Raw genomic sequence first — 19,554 nt, 5'->3', positions numbered from 1 at the left:
TCCAACTCAGAATACAGCTCTTCTTTAAAAGAAGATCTTCGAGGTTGTCTTACGTCTTCCTGAACAGTTGACAACTTTGTCAATCTTCCCTTAGAAGTTCCTCTGTAATTGACTGTAGCCTCTTTTTATTTAGATCATCATGCACCCCACCAGGTGTAGCTTCACTATGAGATGTGCAGAGATGCCTTTGTATCAATGCCATCAAGTTTTTGTGTATTTACTCTGCTTAGACACTGGATGGTGCTCTTTGCACTTTCATGCCAGCAAAAGCACTTTCAAAGCAATCCCTCTTCTCACGAGAATTGTAAAAATTCCCCAGGGTCAGCTACAGTTACATGTTTAAGCCTCTAAATCCTGTGGGAAGAGTATGTTTTGACTACACAGAATTTAGCTGAAGCTGCAGGGGAAGAAGCTCAGCTAGGTAAGGGCAAATGCCAAATAAAATGTCACTGCCTATTATACACAAACCCACCAAGTAGCGGCGTTCACGTTCCTCCTCAAATATTTTATTTGCTAATTTGTTCCCCATAGCAACAAGAGAGATGTAAGTGGCATAAAGTGGGCTGAATGACATGTCTGCATGTAAATGTAACTCGGATTGTGCATGGAGGAGATGATCTGAAGGATGTTAACAACGTGATGTGAAACCTCCTGTGGTCTCAGAGGAGAAGGGAGCTTCTTAATGCTGCATGAATGGTGAAAGAGTAAGGCAGGAAAGCATATCTCAGCAGCACACATTTCTGAGAGAATCAAACTGAGATTCTATAGAAAATTAGTTCATTTTATCTTTTTACCTGCTAAGAAATACTCATTTTACAACAGATGTTTGTCTTCAGCTGTTTTTCAAAGAAGGCCAGAAGCTTTTTGATAGTTTTAAAGGTGTGATGAATAAGCAAAGGAAATATACTTTATGGCAAAAAAGCTATAGGGAGATAGAAGATACATGTTCGGTTTTTTTCCCCCCTATTGCTGACTTTTGTGTATCCCCAGGCAAATCAGGCTATCTCTCTGGGTCTTCCCAGCCTGTAAATCTGAGATAATTTCTTCTCTTCTGGCTCTACTAAAAGGCTCTTTCTCCAGTGAAAGGTGCCATACAAGTATGAAATATTTTGTGTGTCTGCATCTAAGCGACATAGCTCTGGAAAAGGCACTCTAGTAAAAAAAAAGAGGCAAATAGAGAGACCAGTGTAACACCTAGGAGATATCAGGGAAAATAGGGAATAAAAGGATTCATAAGAATAGGATGGCATTGATGAGAAACAGTTGGACTAGCTGGGTGTACCCACTGACCTAAGATGTGGGATTTAAGCTTGTATTAACAAGTATTTGGGTTGGTCCACCTCTGGACATAGAGGCATAGGCAGAGCTCCAGAAAAGGCTCCGGAATCACTGAAGAGTCCCACCTGGAGGAAGACCTGGAGCTATGCTTTTGGAGCTTCCAGCAATCCTACCTGGATTAAACTTCAGAAGGGTAGGCTTGTTCAGCTGAAGGATTCACAAAGATTTGGTGATCCTCTGAAATCCTATGGCATCTCTTCAGCTGCCTGGTCCACTGTTTATACAAAGACTGCTCAGTCTCCTTGGGTATCATGTTCTAAGTATCTCCAAAGACGGTTCTGAAAGGGACATCCTGAGAGTTAAGAGTGGTTGAATAAAACACTCCAAAATGAGCACTGCTGTTGAAGTCTTAACATGGAAATCTTTTGGCTACACCATTTAATATGACACACATGGGACAATGAATTTTATGGTACTTGCAACACTCCCTCCTTCTTTTGGCAAGTGGGCATTGCAATCATTAGAATTTATGGGATATCTGATCTGCTTGTGCCTCAGAGGAAGAAAATGGGATAAATGGCCCAATCCTGGAGATTTGACATGATTCATCTTATTGATGTTAATGAACTGGTCTTCTCAAGATTAGTAAGTTGAATGCATGAGATGCTACTGCTAACATGGTCTGTTGTTTTGAAAAACACTACTCCATGCAATACTTACATGCAAAACAGCCTCAAAAAGCAGAACCCCCTGTTGTTATTTTAGGTTTTTTAAAGAAAAGCATAATCTCATGAACAGAGTGAAAAACAAGAGAGTTCTCTCTGGGGTCCCATTACCCTTGTTGTCCCTGCTGCTGGATCATGTTGGGCTTTTCTGGGTAAGGTCTGACGAATGTGTGGTGACTGACATGGGCGTTGCTGGTGCCTGCTCTCCTCTATTATAAAATCCTGCTACAATAACAGAGCTGGCAGGAGGGACTGTGTGTGTCCCCACTTCAACTACTGCAATACAAAGTCCAGCATCTCTACTTAAATCACTGATGAAGGCAGATTTGCACTAAGGCTAAACACTGCATGGCTAAGCACAGGCCTACACTCCACTCTCTCCGCTTCACTACAACAGTTATCTCTAACACAAAGGCAGAGCAGGCTATAGGGCACTAGCAGTTTAAACCATTATGGGAAGGTTTGCCAGAATATTCGCTGAACCGCTTTGCATCCTTCTGTGTGTGTCTGTAGACAGGTGCAGATAACTTTGTTAATACAGGTATAGTGAGTCTGAATGGGTTATGGCATATTTTTAGATCTTCCAATGAAGGAGTGTGTAAGTACAAAGCAGTGTTGGTTTTGTGCCTCCCTGCAATCACAATTCTAATGAAGTATTGCTGAGCAAGGTTACCCAAAAGACTATGCTCTTAATGTGTCCTTTGTTATGCGTACAGAATGAGATTCCTTGGTTATTTTGCAGTAAGAAAAATTGTTTAGTTTCATGGTACATCACAATATTCAACGAGTTTGCCCCTTGGGAACCCAGAGAGCTTTCAAATCTTAATATAGACATCTTTCAAATGAGATCATTAATGTACATATATCTAGATTTAGGGCCAATGCAAGCACTTCGATTTTTGCCTGCCAAATTTTCATTTTTGGCTTCATTTGCTTCCCATATATTCAAAGAACTGTACCACATGGAATCCTTTAAACAATAGATGGGATAACATAATTTTTCAATTGCTCTTGAAAAGGTTTTTAACCACATAAACTATTCCAGGGTTTGCTAAGAAGTTACCATTACAAATAATGTAATTGTTCCAGACTGAATTCATTGCATTCCAGAATAACTTTTGAAGCAAAGAGCACGACTGGTTTGGGATTTTTAACCAACCTCTTTATGGTAATACTTAGATTAATGTAAATTTTCTCCAAAAGCTTTGCATTAAAAAAAAAGGACCAAAGCCTACAAACACTCATATCTGCAGAACTAATACTTAATGCTAATGACCCATCAATCTCAACAAAAGGAAAATAAACATTTAAACATTAGGAAACTCTGAACACTTTTTCATTTTAAACAAATAAAAAAGTGAGAAAAACAGTAGACAAACTCTGGCAAACCTAGAAATATATAAAGCGCAAGCAATAAATTCTGGTTTTCCTCTTCTCTTTTGATAGAACAAGTCTGCTACTTGCCTTTTGAATAAACCCAAGGCTTGCTGTCGTGAGCAGCTGAGTCCCTCCTTAAAGATGTGTGCAACTTCTGTTTCCCTGGGCTTTACACGGAGTTAAGAACACAGAGTTTTTTCTGGTCATATGTTTACTCTCCTCATTCAAACCATTCTTGTTGCATTCATCTAAAGACAATGTCATTTCATGGTTTGTCCAATGAAGGAGACTGTTACCAAAATCTTCACTCTGTAACACCTACAGGTAGAGCCATCTGCGATACATGAGCTGTTGTTCTTGAAATTACTTCTCCTACTTGCTCAGGCAGAGGGTCCTCAGTTCTGCAATTTTCGTCCTTTACGAGTGCAGTGGAGTCTAGTCTTGGCAACCCACAAAGCCGCTTCCCAAATCTACCTTGTTACTCAGCTTTCTTGGATGAATTGAATTAAACAGTGGGTGGTTTATGAGATGAACTACACTGGGGAGCAGGGCCTGTAATTCACTGCATACTCCTTCCATATGGGGCACAATGGAATCAAACTTCTTTGTGGCCAGTAGGCCAGTAAAGCAACATAAATGGGAAACAGCACACTTCAGAGGCCCTTTTTGATCTCCATTTTGATTCTGTGCTACAGGCCAGCTTCTCATTTCCCACACATTAGCCTGTTTCCACTGAATTCACACCAGATGTAGACTTGGCCTTGCAAGTCCAGAACTTTAGTTTATCTTTTTAAAGACTCTGTTTTTTGTAGAATCGGCTTAGCTGTCACATAAAAAAATAGTATCTTGCACCATTCAAAACTAAAGGAATTAGCTCTGTATTTTATTAGCGTCACTTCCTACGAATACAAAGCTTTTGTGATCATACTCTTCATCGGTCTGATCACAGCCCTGGCCCTCTGATCATCCACACCAAGGGACTTGCTGGAGTGTGCGGTGACTTCCCCCAAAGCTGTGTACTTTGTGGCAAGTGGTAGTACAATGTATGTAGTTGGGTCTTGTCCTGACATGGAGTTGAGACATGGCCAGGATAACTCAACCAGACCTAGGATCTGGGACTAGTTTCACAGATAAAGACAGCGATCATTACATTCTTCAAAGCCTAATGAAAATAGATGCTTCAGTTGCGGTTAAAGTGCCCCAATTAAAGGGAAAAAAAAAAAAAAGCAAAAGCAAAGCCACACAAAGAGAAAAATCTTTCTACATGATCAAAAAAAAAGTAGGAAAAGTTTCATTTGGAACTTGAGCATTCATAAGCACTGAAGTCAATCAGCCACGAGACAGATCCATTAGGAAAATAGATTTAATTAGCTCTTTTGCTACTTGTTTATTTTCCTCAGGCAAAAAGAAAATACTTCCTCTCTCCTAGATGTGTTATGTAAATTACTTCACTATGCTCTTTGCAACCAAACAACCACAGTCCCCCTCAGTTTACTCCTGGTCTCCAGACAACCACTGAGCGTACACACTTACTACTTGTCACTGGATGTTACTGTTTAAACAAAAGCTGCAAACCTATCTTTTCCAGTAAGCCTGCAAGATTAAATTTCAGGCAGAGTGCAAGGTGACAGCTACTCCTCCAGCTTGTACTGACACAGCACACACCCTCCAGGAAGATGCATCTGCCATTAACTTGTGTCTGCTGCTTGTGGTACTGATGCTGAAAACGCCCATGTTAGACTTTTAGGCCAAATATATTTGACGAAAATGCATGGGATTCTAGGAGTGTTATTATTTCTGAGGAAGCTTATTCCAGAAATAGTCTCTGCCCACCTGCAGCTCTTTAGATCTGACCTATGCCTCACTGATTCATTAATACTGCTCTTGTCTAACATTTACAGCATGGGGATTGCAATTCAGGACTTTTGGTCTCTGCTGGTTCTGCCACTGCAATAGACCTGTTTCTATGACTGCAAACCACTGTTAAAACCTTGCTTACCTCCTTTAAGGTTTAGCTGAGTCATGTTGGAAAATCCTTTGAGATCAAGGCTATAAGAACTACAAGTGATTAGAATTACATGGGATGTTTTGGGAGGCACAGAGGAAGTTACCCAATTGTTCCAGGTTAGAAGATATTGTGACTAGATACTACTTAAACTTTTGCCTCTGTCAAGTCCAATTACTGTCCAGAAAAAGAAGGAAAGAGTAAGTAAGAACCATACCTATAAAGCTAGTACAGCTTTAGATTGGAGAACAAGAAGGAAGAAAAAAAAACCTATGAGCCCCTTGAGAGTTTTTCTATTCTTCAAACTACTGTATAAAACTCATTTAATATGTAAGCTCAGGAGTTCCGATAAAGATTTTGAAATGTTGCAATTCCAATACTCAATATTTTGTCTATGGAAGTGATGGAAGAGATATGATATTCATCCCTTAATAAGTGCTTGTAGGTACAACAGATACCAAGCTTGATACTATCTTTCTGTTTGCAGCAGAAGTGATGTGTAAGAGTTTGATCCTGGACTAATAAAAATGTGTGGGAGTTTTGCCTTGACACGAACAGGATAAAAGTAGCCGCTAATATGGGTGGTTTGGGGTACCCATATGAACACATGCAAGGAAAGAGTTCAAGAGCTCAGCTCCCACAGTTAGGACTAGATTTTCAAAAGGATTTATGTGTTGAACGCTTGTAATATCCAGCTACTTCTAAAAGAGCCTAAGCAGGAGCTAAGAAATTTGTAAATGTACCGCAAGTGATAGATACTTCGTCCTTTGATCATTTTGTCACTAAGCCAGCAATTCCGTGAGCAATTGGCAGTTCTGGGTTCTCCAAATACCCATGAAAAGAAAGCCGTACATATCTCAAGTTGGGAACACTGCAAAGCTAAGTCTTTAGTTTAAGCCTGCTTTTTACAACAGCAAAGACTGAGAAGATTTACCTCAACTGATCAAAACGGGCAAAATGTAAAGGAGTAAGTTTCAAAGACTCCCTATTTCAAGTTTGTATTTGAGCAAAAATTTAATACGAAATGCAGAATCCCATGCCTTGCCATACCACGTATTTTGATAGCAAGGCCTGAAAAACTGTGGCAACAAGTGAGATTTAGTTTAAAGATGACTGATTTTTAGGGTATGCAAGGAATAAGAAAGGCTAGCTGTAACAGATCCTGCTCTTGACAGGACTTGGTATCTTACTCTCCACTCCAACTCTGCTTCCTGTGACTTTACATGCGCTCAAAGGATGGAAATCTACTTTTTTATTGGTAAAAACCTGGAGTTTAGACACGATCTCCCAGCTAGGTGGAAGGATTAACACCCTCCTCCATCAACACAGACCAGCGCACCATGGGTGGTGGGGAAGAGATCCTGTGGCTGGACAGGCTCCTTCTGCCACCCATCCTGCTCACGCCTGCTTCCCTCCCTGCATTATACGGCGCTATTTGTTGGTGTCACTTATACCAATTATCTGAATAATAAATACTAGCTATACTTTCAGGCTAGCCTCACTGCGAGCAGACCCAGGGATGTCTCCCTGGCCCGGGGAGCCCGGGGGAGGGCCTCACTGCGGCCCGGGAGACCAGCCGGGCCTGCAGGCAAAGCCGAGGCTGAGGGGACTGGCCGGGCGGAGGGGGCAGGCGGCGGCTCGGGCCATGACCGGGCCCCGGGGCGAATTCGGGGCGGCGGGAACCCCGTCGGGCGCCTTCAGCCCCACCAGCTCCTCCGTCAGCCCGCCGCCGCCCCGGCCCTGCCCGTCACGGGCGGAGGCTTCGGCCCCGCTCCCGCCGGAGCCGGCTCTGCCTCCCCTCTCGGCCATTGGGTGACAAAGCACCTCAGCATGGGGCCGGGCGGCGGCACCCGGCCCGGCAGAAGCCACCTTGTCCCTGCCCCTGCCCCTGCCCCCGCCTCAGCGGCGGCCAGCGCGGCCCCAGCCCTCCCAGCCCCGGTGGCGGCAGCCGGTCCCGTGGTCTCACCGTGGGCGCCTGCGCGGCGCTCCTCCTCCTCCTCCTGCCGGCGGCGGCCGCTGTCAGGATGAGGCGGAGGAGGCGGAGGCCCAGGCCGGCAGCTCCCGTCTCTCGCCGGGGCCCCCTGGCGTAGCGGTTCCCGCTCCGACGCCGCGGCTGGAGGCGGAGGAGGCCGCGGCGGCGCCGCCCGCCCGCCGGAGCCATGGCCCAGCCCGGCCCGAGCCCCCCGACGGACGGTAAACGGGGAGGCGGCCTCGCTCCGCGGAGCCGGGCGGCCGCGGCCTGCCCAGCCCCGGGCTCGCCTGCGGAGCCGCGCCGGCCGGGGGGCGGGGGGCAGCGGCCTGGGGCGAGGCGGCCTGGCCGGGCTGCGGCGGTGGGTGGTGACGGCGGCGGGGAGGTGGGATCCGCCGGGACAGGGTGCGCGGGGCAGCGGCGGGGGCGGCCTGGGGTGGGGGCATGCACGAAGGGGAGACCTGCGGAGAGGCCTGTGGGGCCAGGAGGGAGCCGTGCGCGGACGGTGGCGGGGCGGCGCGGCGGTGGGAGCCGCCGTGTGAGGGGAGGGCGGGCGGTGAGCGGCCGGGGGGAGCTTGGCTGGGAGAGGTGGGTCGGGAAGGCCTTGCGAGAAGGAAGGGGGCATCGCAGGTGGTTATTAGTCTGTAAACGTGCTTAATGTGGAGCAAGGGCGGCTCCCCAGCGCGCACAAGGCGGGAGGATAATGCTTCAGAGGACGCGCTGCTCGCCGCTGCCAGGAAAGGGGCTCTCAGCCTGGGCGTGCGGTGGGACGAGGGAGGCCTCCCTGCCCTGCCCTGGGAAGGGGGGACCGCGGGAGGGGAGGAAAAGGGTGATGATGCTTGTATCCAGGTAGACATTTCTCGGCTGGGCAGGACTCCGTCATTGATTTGGCCACGGCAGGTGATGTAGGGCTGTATTTGCCATATGCATGCAGCGAAAAGGCACTTGAGGAGGTTGAGGTCAGGATACTTGGTGTGGACAGTTCGTTCTTGTGCTGGAAAAGACAAAGAAAATGACGGCTCTTCTCTCAAGGTGGTATTTACCTGTGCAGGAGGAAGCTAAGCTTTCCCTGAAGCTTTTTGTCATGGAAAGGTTATTTGTTTCTGGTTTGGGAGGAATTACGGACAAGGAAGTGTTTTTTCCCTTGGAATAGGTTACAGAACTGTATGCATATCAGAAAAACTGTAGGTAATGCTTAGCTTGGAAGATGGCATTGAAGGGGCAATGTTGGTGTATGGGATGTATGGGAAGGGGTGAGAGCAAGAAATTTAAGTTGAGGCTGGTCATAATGTAGAAATAGGAGGACTAGAGAGATGTGCAGAATCTTGAAGGATAGGTGCTTACCCAGCCATGGGACTATGCCAGAGCTCTCTTTATTTAGAGAGCAGATGAGTTTCCCTGGGAAAGCACTCTGTTAGAAAAGGGCAATGATGTATTCTTAATTATGCATATCTAGGGAATTGTGTGGGCTTTTTTTTTTTTTGGTGGAGTTACACGAGAAAGTGCTTATCCTCAGGGATTTCAATATTCCAGTCTACCTTTCCAAAGTTTTAATGATGAAGGTGCTTAGATTGTGGGGTTTTTTTCCTACATTAAGGTCAATGACTGCATGCTTGTCCTTCTAGAGCGCTAAGGGGAAGGTGAATTTACTTGCTGTCATACTTGTGAGATTGGTGTTGGTATGGGTTGCTTTTGTGTACTTTCCTGTGAATAACCATTGTTTATTGTTCTTTAGCCTTTTCTTCTGAGAGCTACAGAACAACTTCCAACAAATTTTCTTCTTGGCTCTTGCAGACTATCTGACTGCAGGTGTGCAGTGGAACTGTGCATTGTACAAATGTTCGCTGCGTCTTGACCAGGAAAGGTAGTTGTATGTTAGTAGTATATTAGAAGTTCCAAGTTGGATAGATTTTGGGTTTTTTGTTGTTGTTATTTAGAAAGAAGGCAAAAAGGTGCAAGTAAAATTTAGTAATTTGATTGGTTGATGAAGTCTTTCTTGTAGGAGGTACAGATTGCTGTTTTTCTCATGCTTTCTAGCTATGGGAAGATGCGGATGCTGTAAATAAGGCACATGGCGGGGGGGAACTGGCTGCAAGTTGGATGGATTCTGAAAGTGGTTGCTGTGTTCTCGCACTAAAGAATTAGAGCTCCTAAAATGGCTCCTCTCCCCCATCCTCCTTTGGCAGTAATAGGACCAGTTTGGGGTTTTGTATCCGCTTTGATTACTATACTATTGTTCTCATGTGTGTTGGTTTTATTTTTAAGTAACTTGCCAAAAGTGTGCCTTGAAACTTCTCTGTTCTATTTTAATGTGGAGAAAACATTGAAGAAATTTAATATTTTTAGTTGTCTGCACTGAATTTATTCCTTAAAGGAGTAGTGTAACCTCTGATTTAAGATTACATGTGACAAAATCGAACTGGATTAGTATGTTCCCTTAAGGAAAAAAATGGCTTTTCATAATTACTTATATTGATTATAAATACCTTATGCAGTCTTTATTTGTGCAAGACACATTCGCTATGACTTTTTTGTTGAAAGCAAGTATAAAAGAACTACTATTTCTACTGTAGTAGAAATGACATATATGGAACAACATGAGAGGAATATAATATAGAATGTATATTCTATTCTAATGCCCATACTGAAATGAAAATGGGCCCAAGAAGAGGGGAAGGAATAGCACAAAGAAATAGGAAAAGAATGGACGTCAGGTCCTACCCTGTTTTTGTACTTTGGCTTAGTATAGATGTTAATAACCCTCTAATTCTTTTGTGTGGGGTAATAGAGTTTCCATATGATAACAATCGCAGAAAGGCTAAGTGCAGAGTCCTTTGGCTGCTGGTGTAGCTTTGTGCACTGTGCTGTGAACTGTTAGCTAATGATGTCAACCTGTGTAGCAAGTAGGTGTGTGCTGCTTATTGATCCTGGTCAAGGTGCGCTTTTTTGAGATTTTAATTAATATGTGTGTTGTCTAGATGGTGTGACTGGAACAGTAATGCCTTATTTTTCAAAATATTTTTATTTTTGAAGGTGGTGTGCTCTCAGCCACCCTGGGTTTAATTCAGATCTGGATGCTCGCCATCTCTGAAAATAAGGTTATCAAAAAAAATATTTTGGCATAGTTTTTCCCTATCAGAATGCTCAGGCTTTAGTATTATTCTCCTTCTCATATCTGGAAAATGCTTCACTGAAGAAACTGCAGTTACATAAACCACTAATTCTTCAAGACTAAAATTAATTACAATGATATGCAAATCATTAAACTCTTCTTACTGCACTACTAAACTTAAACCGTTAGTACAGTCAGACTGATAAATAGCATATCCATTGATATTATTCTGTGATAAAGGAAACTGTTAATGGCACAGTATCATTTTAATAAGAATTTGCCATCAGAAAGAATTCATACAGTATTGGAGTAACTTGTTCTTACCCCTGTGCTTAGGCCAGTAGAAACAGTGTCTCTTTTTTGTGGTCGGAGATTATGCCAAGTCTCAGTGGAGAGATCGGCTCAGCTGTATATAGAAGATTGGAGGATGTTGCCGTATTGATTTTAGTACCACTAGCAGCGCCATGAGCTGCATTGTTTCCATGTGGCCATAATATGGGATGCTGACAAGAGCTGAGACTTGCTGTCGCCGTACTTCTCACATATCCCAGAGGCTGAGCATTGCTAGTGGAGGAGTCTGGGATGTCACGTAGAAAATTAAGTAACAAAACTTAAGCCTTGGACGCTTTTATGTTTCTAGTTATTTTCCTTATAAGTATCACTTTTAAATGAAATTGAAGTATCTAAAAATGCTATTACTCATCTCAAAAGCTAGGTGTGGTTGGTAGGGGACTGGTTTTGAGCGCTGAAGTTCAGCTCTGTGTTGTTGATGTAACTGTCAAATGTTAAACTCTTTTCTCTTGGGGAGTAACTTCAAAATTGTTGGTACTTTCCAAGAGCCAAAAAATTTCTTCCCTCACTTTCATTTTGCTTGGTCCTTGTTTTATTATTATTTAATTGTTACTACAATTATTGAACAAATACATTTTTAATTAAAAAGCACAAACATTCACGCTTTTTTTTTTTAAGCTGTATGTTTTTCAATGTCAGTTCAGTGGACAAATCTGGGATTTGGCTTAAAAAGCAAAATGGACACCTTGAACGTACATGTTTTCACCTTTTAGAATTTCTAGGGAAGTTTTGATCCGCTCAGCAGGTCAGTTTGCTCCAGAGTGGAAATATGCACATTCAAGGTGTCTGTTTTCCTGTTGAAGCCAAGTCCCAAATCTCTCTCTTAATTTTGAAAAATACCGTGACCCTGTTCTTTATAATTAGCTGTTGACTTGCCTGAAGGCACAATGAATATACTTTAACAAGTGAACTGACTCTCTCTTGCATTTTGAACACTGGAAAATATAAATTCTTTGCCCATTTGTATTGCTTCTTGGCCACTTCACCATCATCACGGAGAAGATGGCCTTAGTAAATGTTTTCTTCCCTTTCTGGCCTGATGCCTCAAGATGCTTAGTTGCTTTCCCATAGCCCTTTGTGGGCGGAGCGGATTCCCACTGTGGAACTAGTTCGTGTGTGCTCCCTTGAAAGTGATTGAAGAAGGAATTTTGTTTTAAAACTTTTAAGAAGCTAAAACAAACAATGTCTCTCAGCGTGGGAGTGGACCAAATCCCATAGGCTTCATAACGTGTGGTGGTTGAATGACTGACTTCCTGGGTTTTCACTCCAGGCATTTTATTAGAAAGTACTTCTAAGATGTGAAATTTTCTATATTATATTTAGGTATTTTATTATATTTGGTATAAGTATGTAATTAAAAAAAAAGAAAAAGCATGAGGTTATGGCTTTACTCTGACTGAAGTCTTCCAAGATAAGAACTGATAACATTGATAAGCAGCACGTACTAAGCAGACTTCTAAGCAGTCTCTGACAGCAACGTTGGAAAAAAAGACGACTAGCTCTAAATGCCATCGTGTGTGTGTGTATTTAAGAGGAACATCTTTCACTCCAAAGGTCTAGTGCTTCTGAGTGGCTCATAGTCTTTACTTGCAGAATTGTTTTCAGTATCTGATTTAGTGGTGTCTGAGTTAATCGTACTAGCCTCTGCAAGTTATTCTATAAATAGTGTAAACATTGTGTAATTTTACTCATGGTATAGTCAGTTAAGCATGATGATGAATTATCTCTGGAAAAATTTAAATCATTTGATATCTTCATGTAAATTGACATAGGAGGAACAAGTGAGTAGCATACCCTTAGGTAGTATTTCTCTGTCTTTCTGAAAAAGAGGAGCATTGCTTTTTAGCTCTTCACCGAAATATACAAAGTGCTTGAGAACTTCTGGGTTGTCCTGTTGCTTTATTAGCAGTGCGTATGGTACCTTAAGAATGCAGAACTGCAGCTTGGCTGCTAATATAATGAGGAATTGCTGTGTTCATTTTATTTATTTAATTTTTTCCATTCATGTCTGCTTCTGTCAGCCGCGACTCCTGTTGGCATTCAGCTGACTTGTGGTGCTTGTCTTCCCTGGCCTGACTCCTCCAAATACAATGAAGAGGGAAAATAAAAGCTTTCGAATCACCCTTCACATCTGTTTCCATCTCCCCTGGCAATTTCTGCTTCCACACAGTTAAGCGGCAGAAATGTGGCCTTACTTGACCTTTGGTCACAGATTTTTCCTCTCCGGTCAAACAGTCAGTCATTTGACCTTGTCTTAGGCAACTACTGCTCTTCAGCTAATCCTTCGGTTTCCTCAGTCCTCCTTCCCAGCCATCACCTCATCTTCTTTAAATATTGCTCTCCCTCTCGCAGGCCTTTTGCAACCTCCAGTCTGTGGGTGTCCCGTGTACCTTGCCCTTGTTTTGGCTGCTCTGGTCTTTGCTTGCTCTGCTCTGCAGTTAGCACACCCTCACTCTCCGTTTCCTCCATGCGTCCATTCTTCTTCTAGAGAAAATCGCATGACCGCGCAAACTTCCTCTGTGAAAAATGTCTTTTCTTTTCCAAACAGCATTGCTCCCTAGCTATGTTGAATCTTAGCTTGTTTGATGTTTTTTTTTAAATCTTTTTCTTTATTTAAGAGCTCTCCAGTTTCTTGTACTAAGAAGGGAAGATCTTCTCGTGCTTTATTTTTGGTATAGAGCAAGTACTCATCTGCTTTTCAACCCTGCCTTATACATGTTCAAGTTCTGAGTGTTTTCTCAGAACAGGTTATGCTATTTTGCAGGCAATGAACTTCAGTTACTCACCTATTTATCATGAGGTTGGCTGACATCTAATTCTTTAATACTTTGGTATCTTTATTTGTAAACCAAAGCTGTTAAGTGCCTCATAGATTGTGAAAATTAGTTGCTGGAAGTTAACTTATGCCTCTTGGAAAGGTAGAAAAAATATAAGAGTTCCATCTTCTGGCTATCAGGGCAGTTCTGAAAGTTGGTATCAGTAGAGAGCAGGGCAGGAAACCCACACTGCTGCGATTTGCTCATTTTGTTCTGTGTGCAGTTAAGAGCCCTGTCTTGTCTTGTGTGTCTGGCAGTGTTAAGAACTGAAAAATAACTAAGATCTTAAAAAAAAAAAAAAAAGGCAGCCTGATTTAGTTACTTAATAAGCAGAAGAGCCTTGCCTTACTGTGGTGAGTCACACCAAGAGAAGAAATTTAAATTCAGGTGGGATTTTTTATTACTATTTATCTTCTTGTTATATTTTGTGGTTTCTGAAAATGTTTTTTAGTAAAACTATGGAGCAAAAATGCAATAACAGAAGTTATACATGGCAAAGTGAATCAGAATCAATAATTGAAAGACAACAGAAGCATTAACCATGTGGTGCTCCAGAGGGAATGACCTGTAGGTGAGAGAAAAGGATTAACTGAGGATCAAACCAAACCATCTTTTGTTGATTATACCAGTGTTGCCCATGCCTTTAAGAAAGTGACCCGAATAGACTGTATGGTTTTTATTGCATCTTTTGTAGATACATGTTTTTAACTTGCAGGTAACTGCAACAAGACTTGAAATCCTATTTAAATCGCAACAAAAGACAGAAATATGCAAAACGAAAGAAGGAGCTCTCTTTCACCATTTTTGTCTAAGTGTTTCCATGTATAACTGTTTACCCACCACACCCATGCCTCGGTAGGGTAACTTTTTGTATTTGCATGGGTGGTCACCATTAAAATACTCCCCAACAGAAGTGATTTTTGTGTTATATTTTAATCTATGCTACATCAGTGCTATGCAAAATGATTAGACTAGCACCATGGTTGGTTGCTTTAAAAAAAAAAATACAGTAACTTGCAAACAGTAACTTTGATACAACCACAGAGTATAAAACAATCCTTACATCTGTATTTTCAGTGTCATTGGCTTAATCTACATAGGAAGAAACACACGAGTGCTAGAAGTTATTGCTCAAGCAGTAATTATGTTAACCATCCACTATAAATTTTCATGTCTGGTACCCTTTAAGAAAATTGTCTTTCCTAAGGCCTACTGAAGTTCATATTAGACTCCCGTTGACTTCAGACACAGGAATTGGAACATTCATCTTACATTAAGAGTAGTCTGTGCCAAAATCACTGTGATATAATTTAGCTGTGGTGTTACTTGGTTTATTTTGGTGAAATATGAAGCATAGATTTGGCTCTCTTAGTTCAAATCATCTGACAAGCTGGCATCTTTATGTCATATGCTACATCTTTTAAATTTTCTTTTACAGATTGGTTTCAAGTAAGATTTTCTTAATTGTCAGCTCACAGTGTCTGTTTGTATCTTCTTCCTTGTGCTGTATCTAGAGATGTGTGCTAAATTAATGGGAAAGCAATTAGCCAAACTCCAGATTCTGTGCTTGACTGACGCTTCTAGCTGTGAACATATTATAGCTGGCTGTCTGGTCTTCACAGCTTCTGTTTGAGTTTTAGATGAAACTGGAGATAAAGATGCTAAATCTCTAAATGATGTAGAAACTCCTGGTGTTACAAAGGTTACATTCATTTGAGGCACTGAGGCTTACATTTAGCTGATGATACGTCAGGAAGGGTTGTAATGGCACGTTATAGGGTCTAATCTAAATGCAGTTTTGTACTAGCGTATTTGCTTTCAAGAGTAAATGTGAGCCTAACCTTATGCTGGAATACAAATGTTTTCTGACATATTTTTATCTACAGCTCTAGGTTTTGTACCAGTCTAAATGAATCTATACTGGAGACACCCTTTCAGTTGTGTTTGTTCAAAACCTGTGTGTATACAAACACTGATGGGAAATCTGAGCTTTGGAATTTGCTTTCTGATACAGATTAAGTTTGTAAGCTTCCCCTGGAGAGTCTGAATGGAAATCAGGATTTGAGGAAGGTCATTTATCACTTACAAATGACAGTCATCAAGTCTTAAAAAGTAGGTTCTGCTGCATGACTACACTGATCTCAGTTGCCACAAGGGAGAGTGCAGGACAGAAGGAAGGCCAGGCTATTTCTTTTGGCAAGCAGCATGCACTTAGGTTTAAACTGATTATCAGACTGTACCCACAGGCTGTGGTTTCATGTTACAGCTAAGCCAGTCTAGAAGATTGCTGCTGCTGAAAGGAGTGATCCTGCCGCCTTCTTCCTGCTCCCACAATCGTGTTCCCATCATTTCCTTTGTGCCAGCTCTGCGCATTGCACCCATCACTGAGCCAGTTCAGCTCAGTGTCCTGGTTTTGGCTGGGATAGAGTCACCCAGTTGAGAACTACTCACTGCTGGATTAATGAGTTTAATTGATTTAGTGAAAGACCTGATGAGCAGTAGAGCTGGCATAAAGGAAGGGGTGGAGACCACACAGTAGTAATATGAGTGTCCAAGAGTATAGTTCAGACTTTTTTTCACAGGTTAAACCAGTCTACATCCTTGCTGTCATGTTTGTGCCAGTTCTGGTATATGCCCAGCCAAGTGATAAGCGTGATCAGGGACCTGGTTTGGCTGAAAATTGGTTTGACTCACTCCCCTCCCACCCCCGAATTTTTGCTGTATCAGTTCTCTGATCCTGTCACTGTACAGCCTCAAAGGCTGTTGTAGCATGGTGGGGATAAAAGGCGTATGTGGTCAGGGCGAGGTGGGAGTGCTGAGCTACGCTTTCAGATGACCACCAGTACTTAAGTTGATTTAAAAAGATCATGACTACAGGCTTAGTAAAGTCTTCACATTCTATATTGCTTATACCCCAGGCATATTTAAAAATTTTTGAAAATTTTGTGCTGGAGGATTTTCTTCCTCTTTAACTGTTCAGGAATTCATTTCGTTGACAAGTGGTAGCAAAAAATATGAATATATAGAATGATGGCAATGTTTTCTGTCAAGAAATAGATTATAGAGGCTTGGGGGAGTAGTAGTCTGTTGTTCTCAGGGAAACAAACTGATGTAGAAACCTTACTCCAAATGATAGGAACTGTATCCTGTTCCTTATCAAATAAAGATGTTAATCATCTTTTATTATTTGTCATACTGTTTTTATCACCACAGTGTCTCCATAAATACATCTGGCAACAATATTTTCAAGGCCATTTATTAAGATTTATATCCTTTAAGTGGTTACTCTAAGGCACCATGTTTTCATGCCTGCAACCTGCTTTTCTGACAACTAATGCTTTTAAATTACTATTCCCTGAAAGTAAGTCTTCACCTGTTGTTCCCTTTCTCAGTTTATTCGCTACCAATTTGGGTGGCCAAATTATGTAGGAAGGGATAGGGAACCACAGAGGGAAAGAAATCTGGTGTTAACTCCATTTTGTGGTGCTTGTTCACATTCATAACTCTTGGGTTATGTATGAATTACTGCTATTTCTGAAGCTTTTCTGGTATCTGTAAAAGTACTGTCTGGTAGCTGCACACGTGGAAGTGAGTTTGCATGCTATTATTATGTCAGCTTTTGAAAATATCCACAAAGATGCTGATTTGCTTTAAATGGCAGTCTCCTCATACCTGTAGCAATGGTAAGCTAGAGAAGCCATTGCCTGTATAAATTTCACAAACAGTAACTTCTTTTTGTTTTTCTCAGTATCATTTTCTTGGTCTAGCTATGTGCTTTTCTCTGCAATTGAATATTTCACTTTTGTTACCTTCCTTTGAATTTTTAAGTGTGTTAAGTCATCATTGATTTGTTCTTTCTGCTCAGAAATTGGGAAGCAGAGTATTTGGGGTGGTCTGTGGCCTGAATGCTCTCAAAGCTACACCTCAATTGGTGTCCCTACGACAAATGGCAAGATGGCATGAGATCTCAGACTAGTGGTATCTGGGGGTATTTTTGAATTAATGGAATGGTTTTGTTTTATATGTTAAATTACTTCATCAAAGAGAACAATGCAGTAGGATGGTTTTGATTTTTGGTTGTGTTTTTTTTTTCCCACTGAGAGCTGAGTCATACTTTATTCACTATTTTTTCCAAAAGACGACAGCCTTTAATAAATCTGTAGGCAAAGTGATGAACATATTATAAGGAGTCAAAGGGATTTTTTTTTTCCCTCCCACTGAAAATGAGTCAGCAATTAAATTATCTTGAAAGAAAATCAGTACTGAGTTTGTTGTCTGGGTTTAGCATATGTTTACATTTTAAGAAAACATTTATACTAGTGGTGTTCAAAGTGATAAATTGTGTAAGTGGTGTCCTGTATAGTGAAGTGCGTGTCAGAATCTCTTCCTAAATGTCTGTCAATCTGAAATATTCTAATTCGATCACAACAGCAGATTTCTGTTAGTTTACGAAAACAGACAATATCCTCAATTTAAATTTTGTTTTTCTGGCAAGGCAAGATATACTGAAAACCTCACTGTCAAGTGTAATTGCCACGTGAAGTAGTTTAATCCTGTTCTGGATTTTGTGGTTATATCATACAAATGATGAGATGTAGTAGTGTGGAAAAGCTTGGCAGAAGCATTCCTGTGTAAAAACGAAGACTCATTCATATTTTCAGTGTTGTTTTGGTCAGGAAGAATTAAGTGACTTGACATTTTTTGGGGACTTGCTTTAAAATACAGTGGAAGGGGAATAGGTGGCTTTGCTGGAGGTCTTGTTACAGGCTGAAGGAGCCTCCTCTGTGTGTCTGCTTAAACTACTTTATGTTGAATGTTTAGCTTACCAGTTAATGAGGTAGGACAGACTGATGAAATAAAAGGAGTGGTGCATCTGTTTGACAGATGCATTGTTTAAGCTTAGATGTATTAAGTGCTCAAAAAGCTTTGCCAAGGGGATCAAGTCAGACTGTGACTGCAGGGTATGTAGATCTACCTAGGCTAGCTTTGAGCTGATAGTGGTGTAATCGTAGCAGCAATGACACTCAGCACAAGCTGTGAACCCTTTTAGAGAAATCTGACCAATACTTGGGTACTTAACCTTCTCTGGGTTTTGTGCTGCCATCACCACGCTCTTGTTTGCTCAAGCAGTGACTAGTTTGAGTAAATGTACACAGCCTGTAAACAAACCCTTCATAAACCCAAGAAGTCATTGAGCTTTTTTCCTGCAGTCTTCTTTTAAAATTGATCCTCTTGTAAAGAGCGGTTATAAAAATGAAAAATTGTTAAAGCAAGGGGAATAAGCACCGGGAGAGCAGGGAAAATCCTGATGATTGTGATGAGGTTGGTAACTCGGTTCTCGCCATTTTGTGTTGCTATAGATGAATTCAGAGTGTCTGTGTTCACCAGACTGTAGCTTGCCATTGACTTTTGAAATACCCGGATATGCATTCAAGCTTACCAATGCTGTGTTTCTGAGGAGATTCACTGATGGTAGGAGCAGGATGCAGCCAAAATGCTTTCTGTAGGATACCATCTATTGTAATGTCCGGTTGACTTTTCCAACACTGTCATTTATCCACTGCTGCCCTATTTAAGTTATCACTGCATTGGTGATGCACAAAGCGTGGTTGATTCTCTTGAAAAAATGCTAACAAATAGTGTTTTCCTGAAGTTTATAAGGGATTGTTCTCCCCACCCACCAAAACATCAATGGCAGAAATGAAATAGAGTAAAAACTAATGATGGCAAAAGCCCTCACGCATTGAGTTGAAACTTCTGTGGAGGAAATTAAGTGTGTGGACAAAACACAGGTCTGAGGCAATGCTAGTTAAACGGTGAAGGAAAGAACCAGCTACTATGATAAGGGATGTAGGAAAAGCCAGGCTGTAATAATGGAGGTGGGGGACTGTCCTTGGGAAGAAACGGTGCTTTTAGCAAAT

At 41.8% G+C, this 19,554-nt stretch overlaps 1 protein-coding gene across 2 annotated transcripts in view; it reads left to right on the top strand.

The window, feature by feature from the left end:
• The first annotated feature begins 7,528 nt into the window (after positions 1-7,528).
• RABEP1 (rabaptin, RAB GTPase binding effector protein 1) overlaps positions 7,529-19,554 on the top strand; it is a 50,560-nt gene continuing 38,534 nt past the window's right edge. Inside the window, exon 1 of one of the 2 annotated variants that reach the window (XM_050909036.1) lies at positions 7,529-7,578. In XM_050909036.1, coding sequence (XP_050764993.1) covers positions 7,545-7,578 — 34 coding nt within the window. In that variant the 5' untranslated portion in view covers positions 7,529-7,544. Of the gene's footprint in view, positions 7,579-9,193; positions 9,219-19,554 lie in introns of those variants that run through there. The other variant, XM_050909037.1, reaches the window with a different exon arrangement.

The sequence above is a fragment of the Gymnogyps californianus genome, chromosome 20 (genome assembly GCF_018139145.2).
Source record: "Gymnogyps californianus isolate 813 chromosome 20, ASM1813914v2, whole genome shotgun sequence".
Taxonomy (NCBI): domain Eukaryota; kingdom Metazoa; phylum Chordata; class Aves; order Accipitriformes; family Cathartidae; genus Gymnogyps; species Gymnogyps californianus.
The sequence above is the reverse complement of the archived record's forward strand: the minus strand, read 5'-3'. Positions and strand labels throughout refer to the sequence as shown.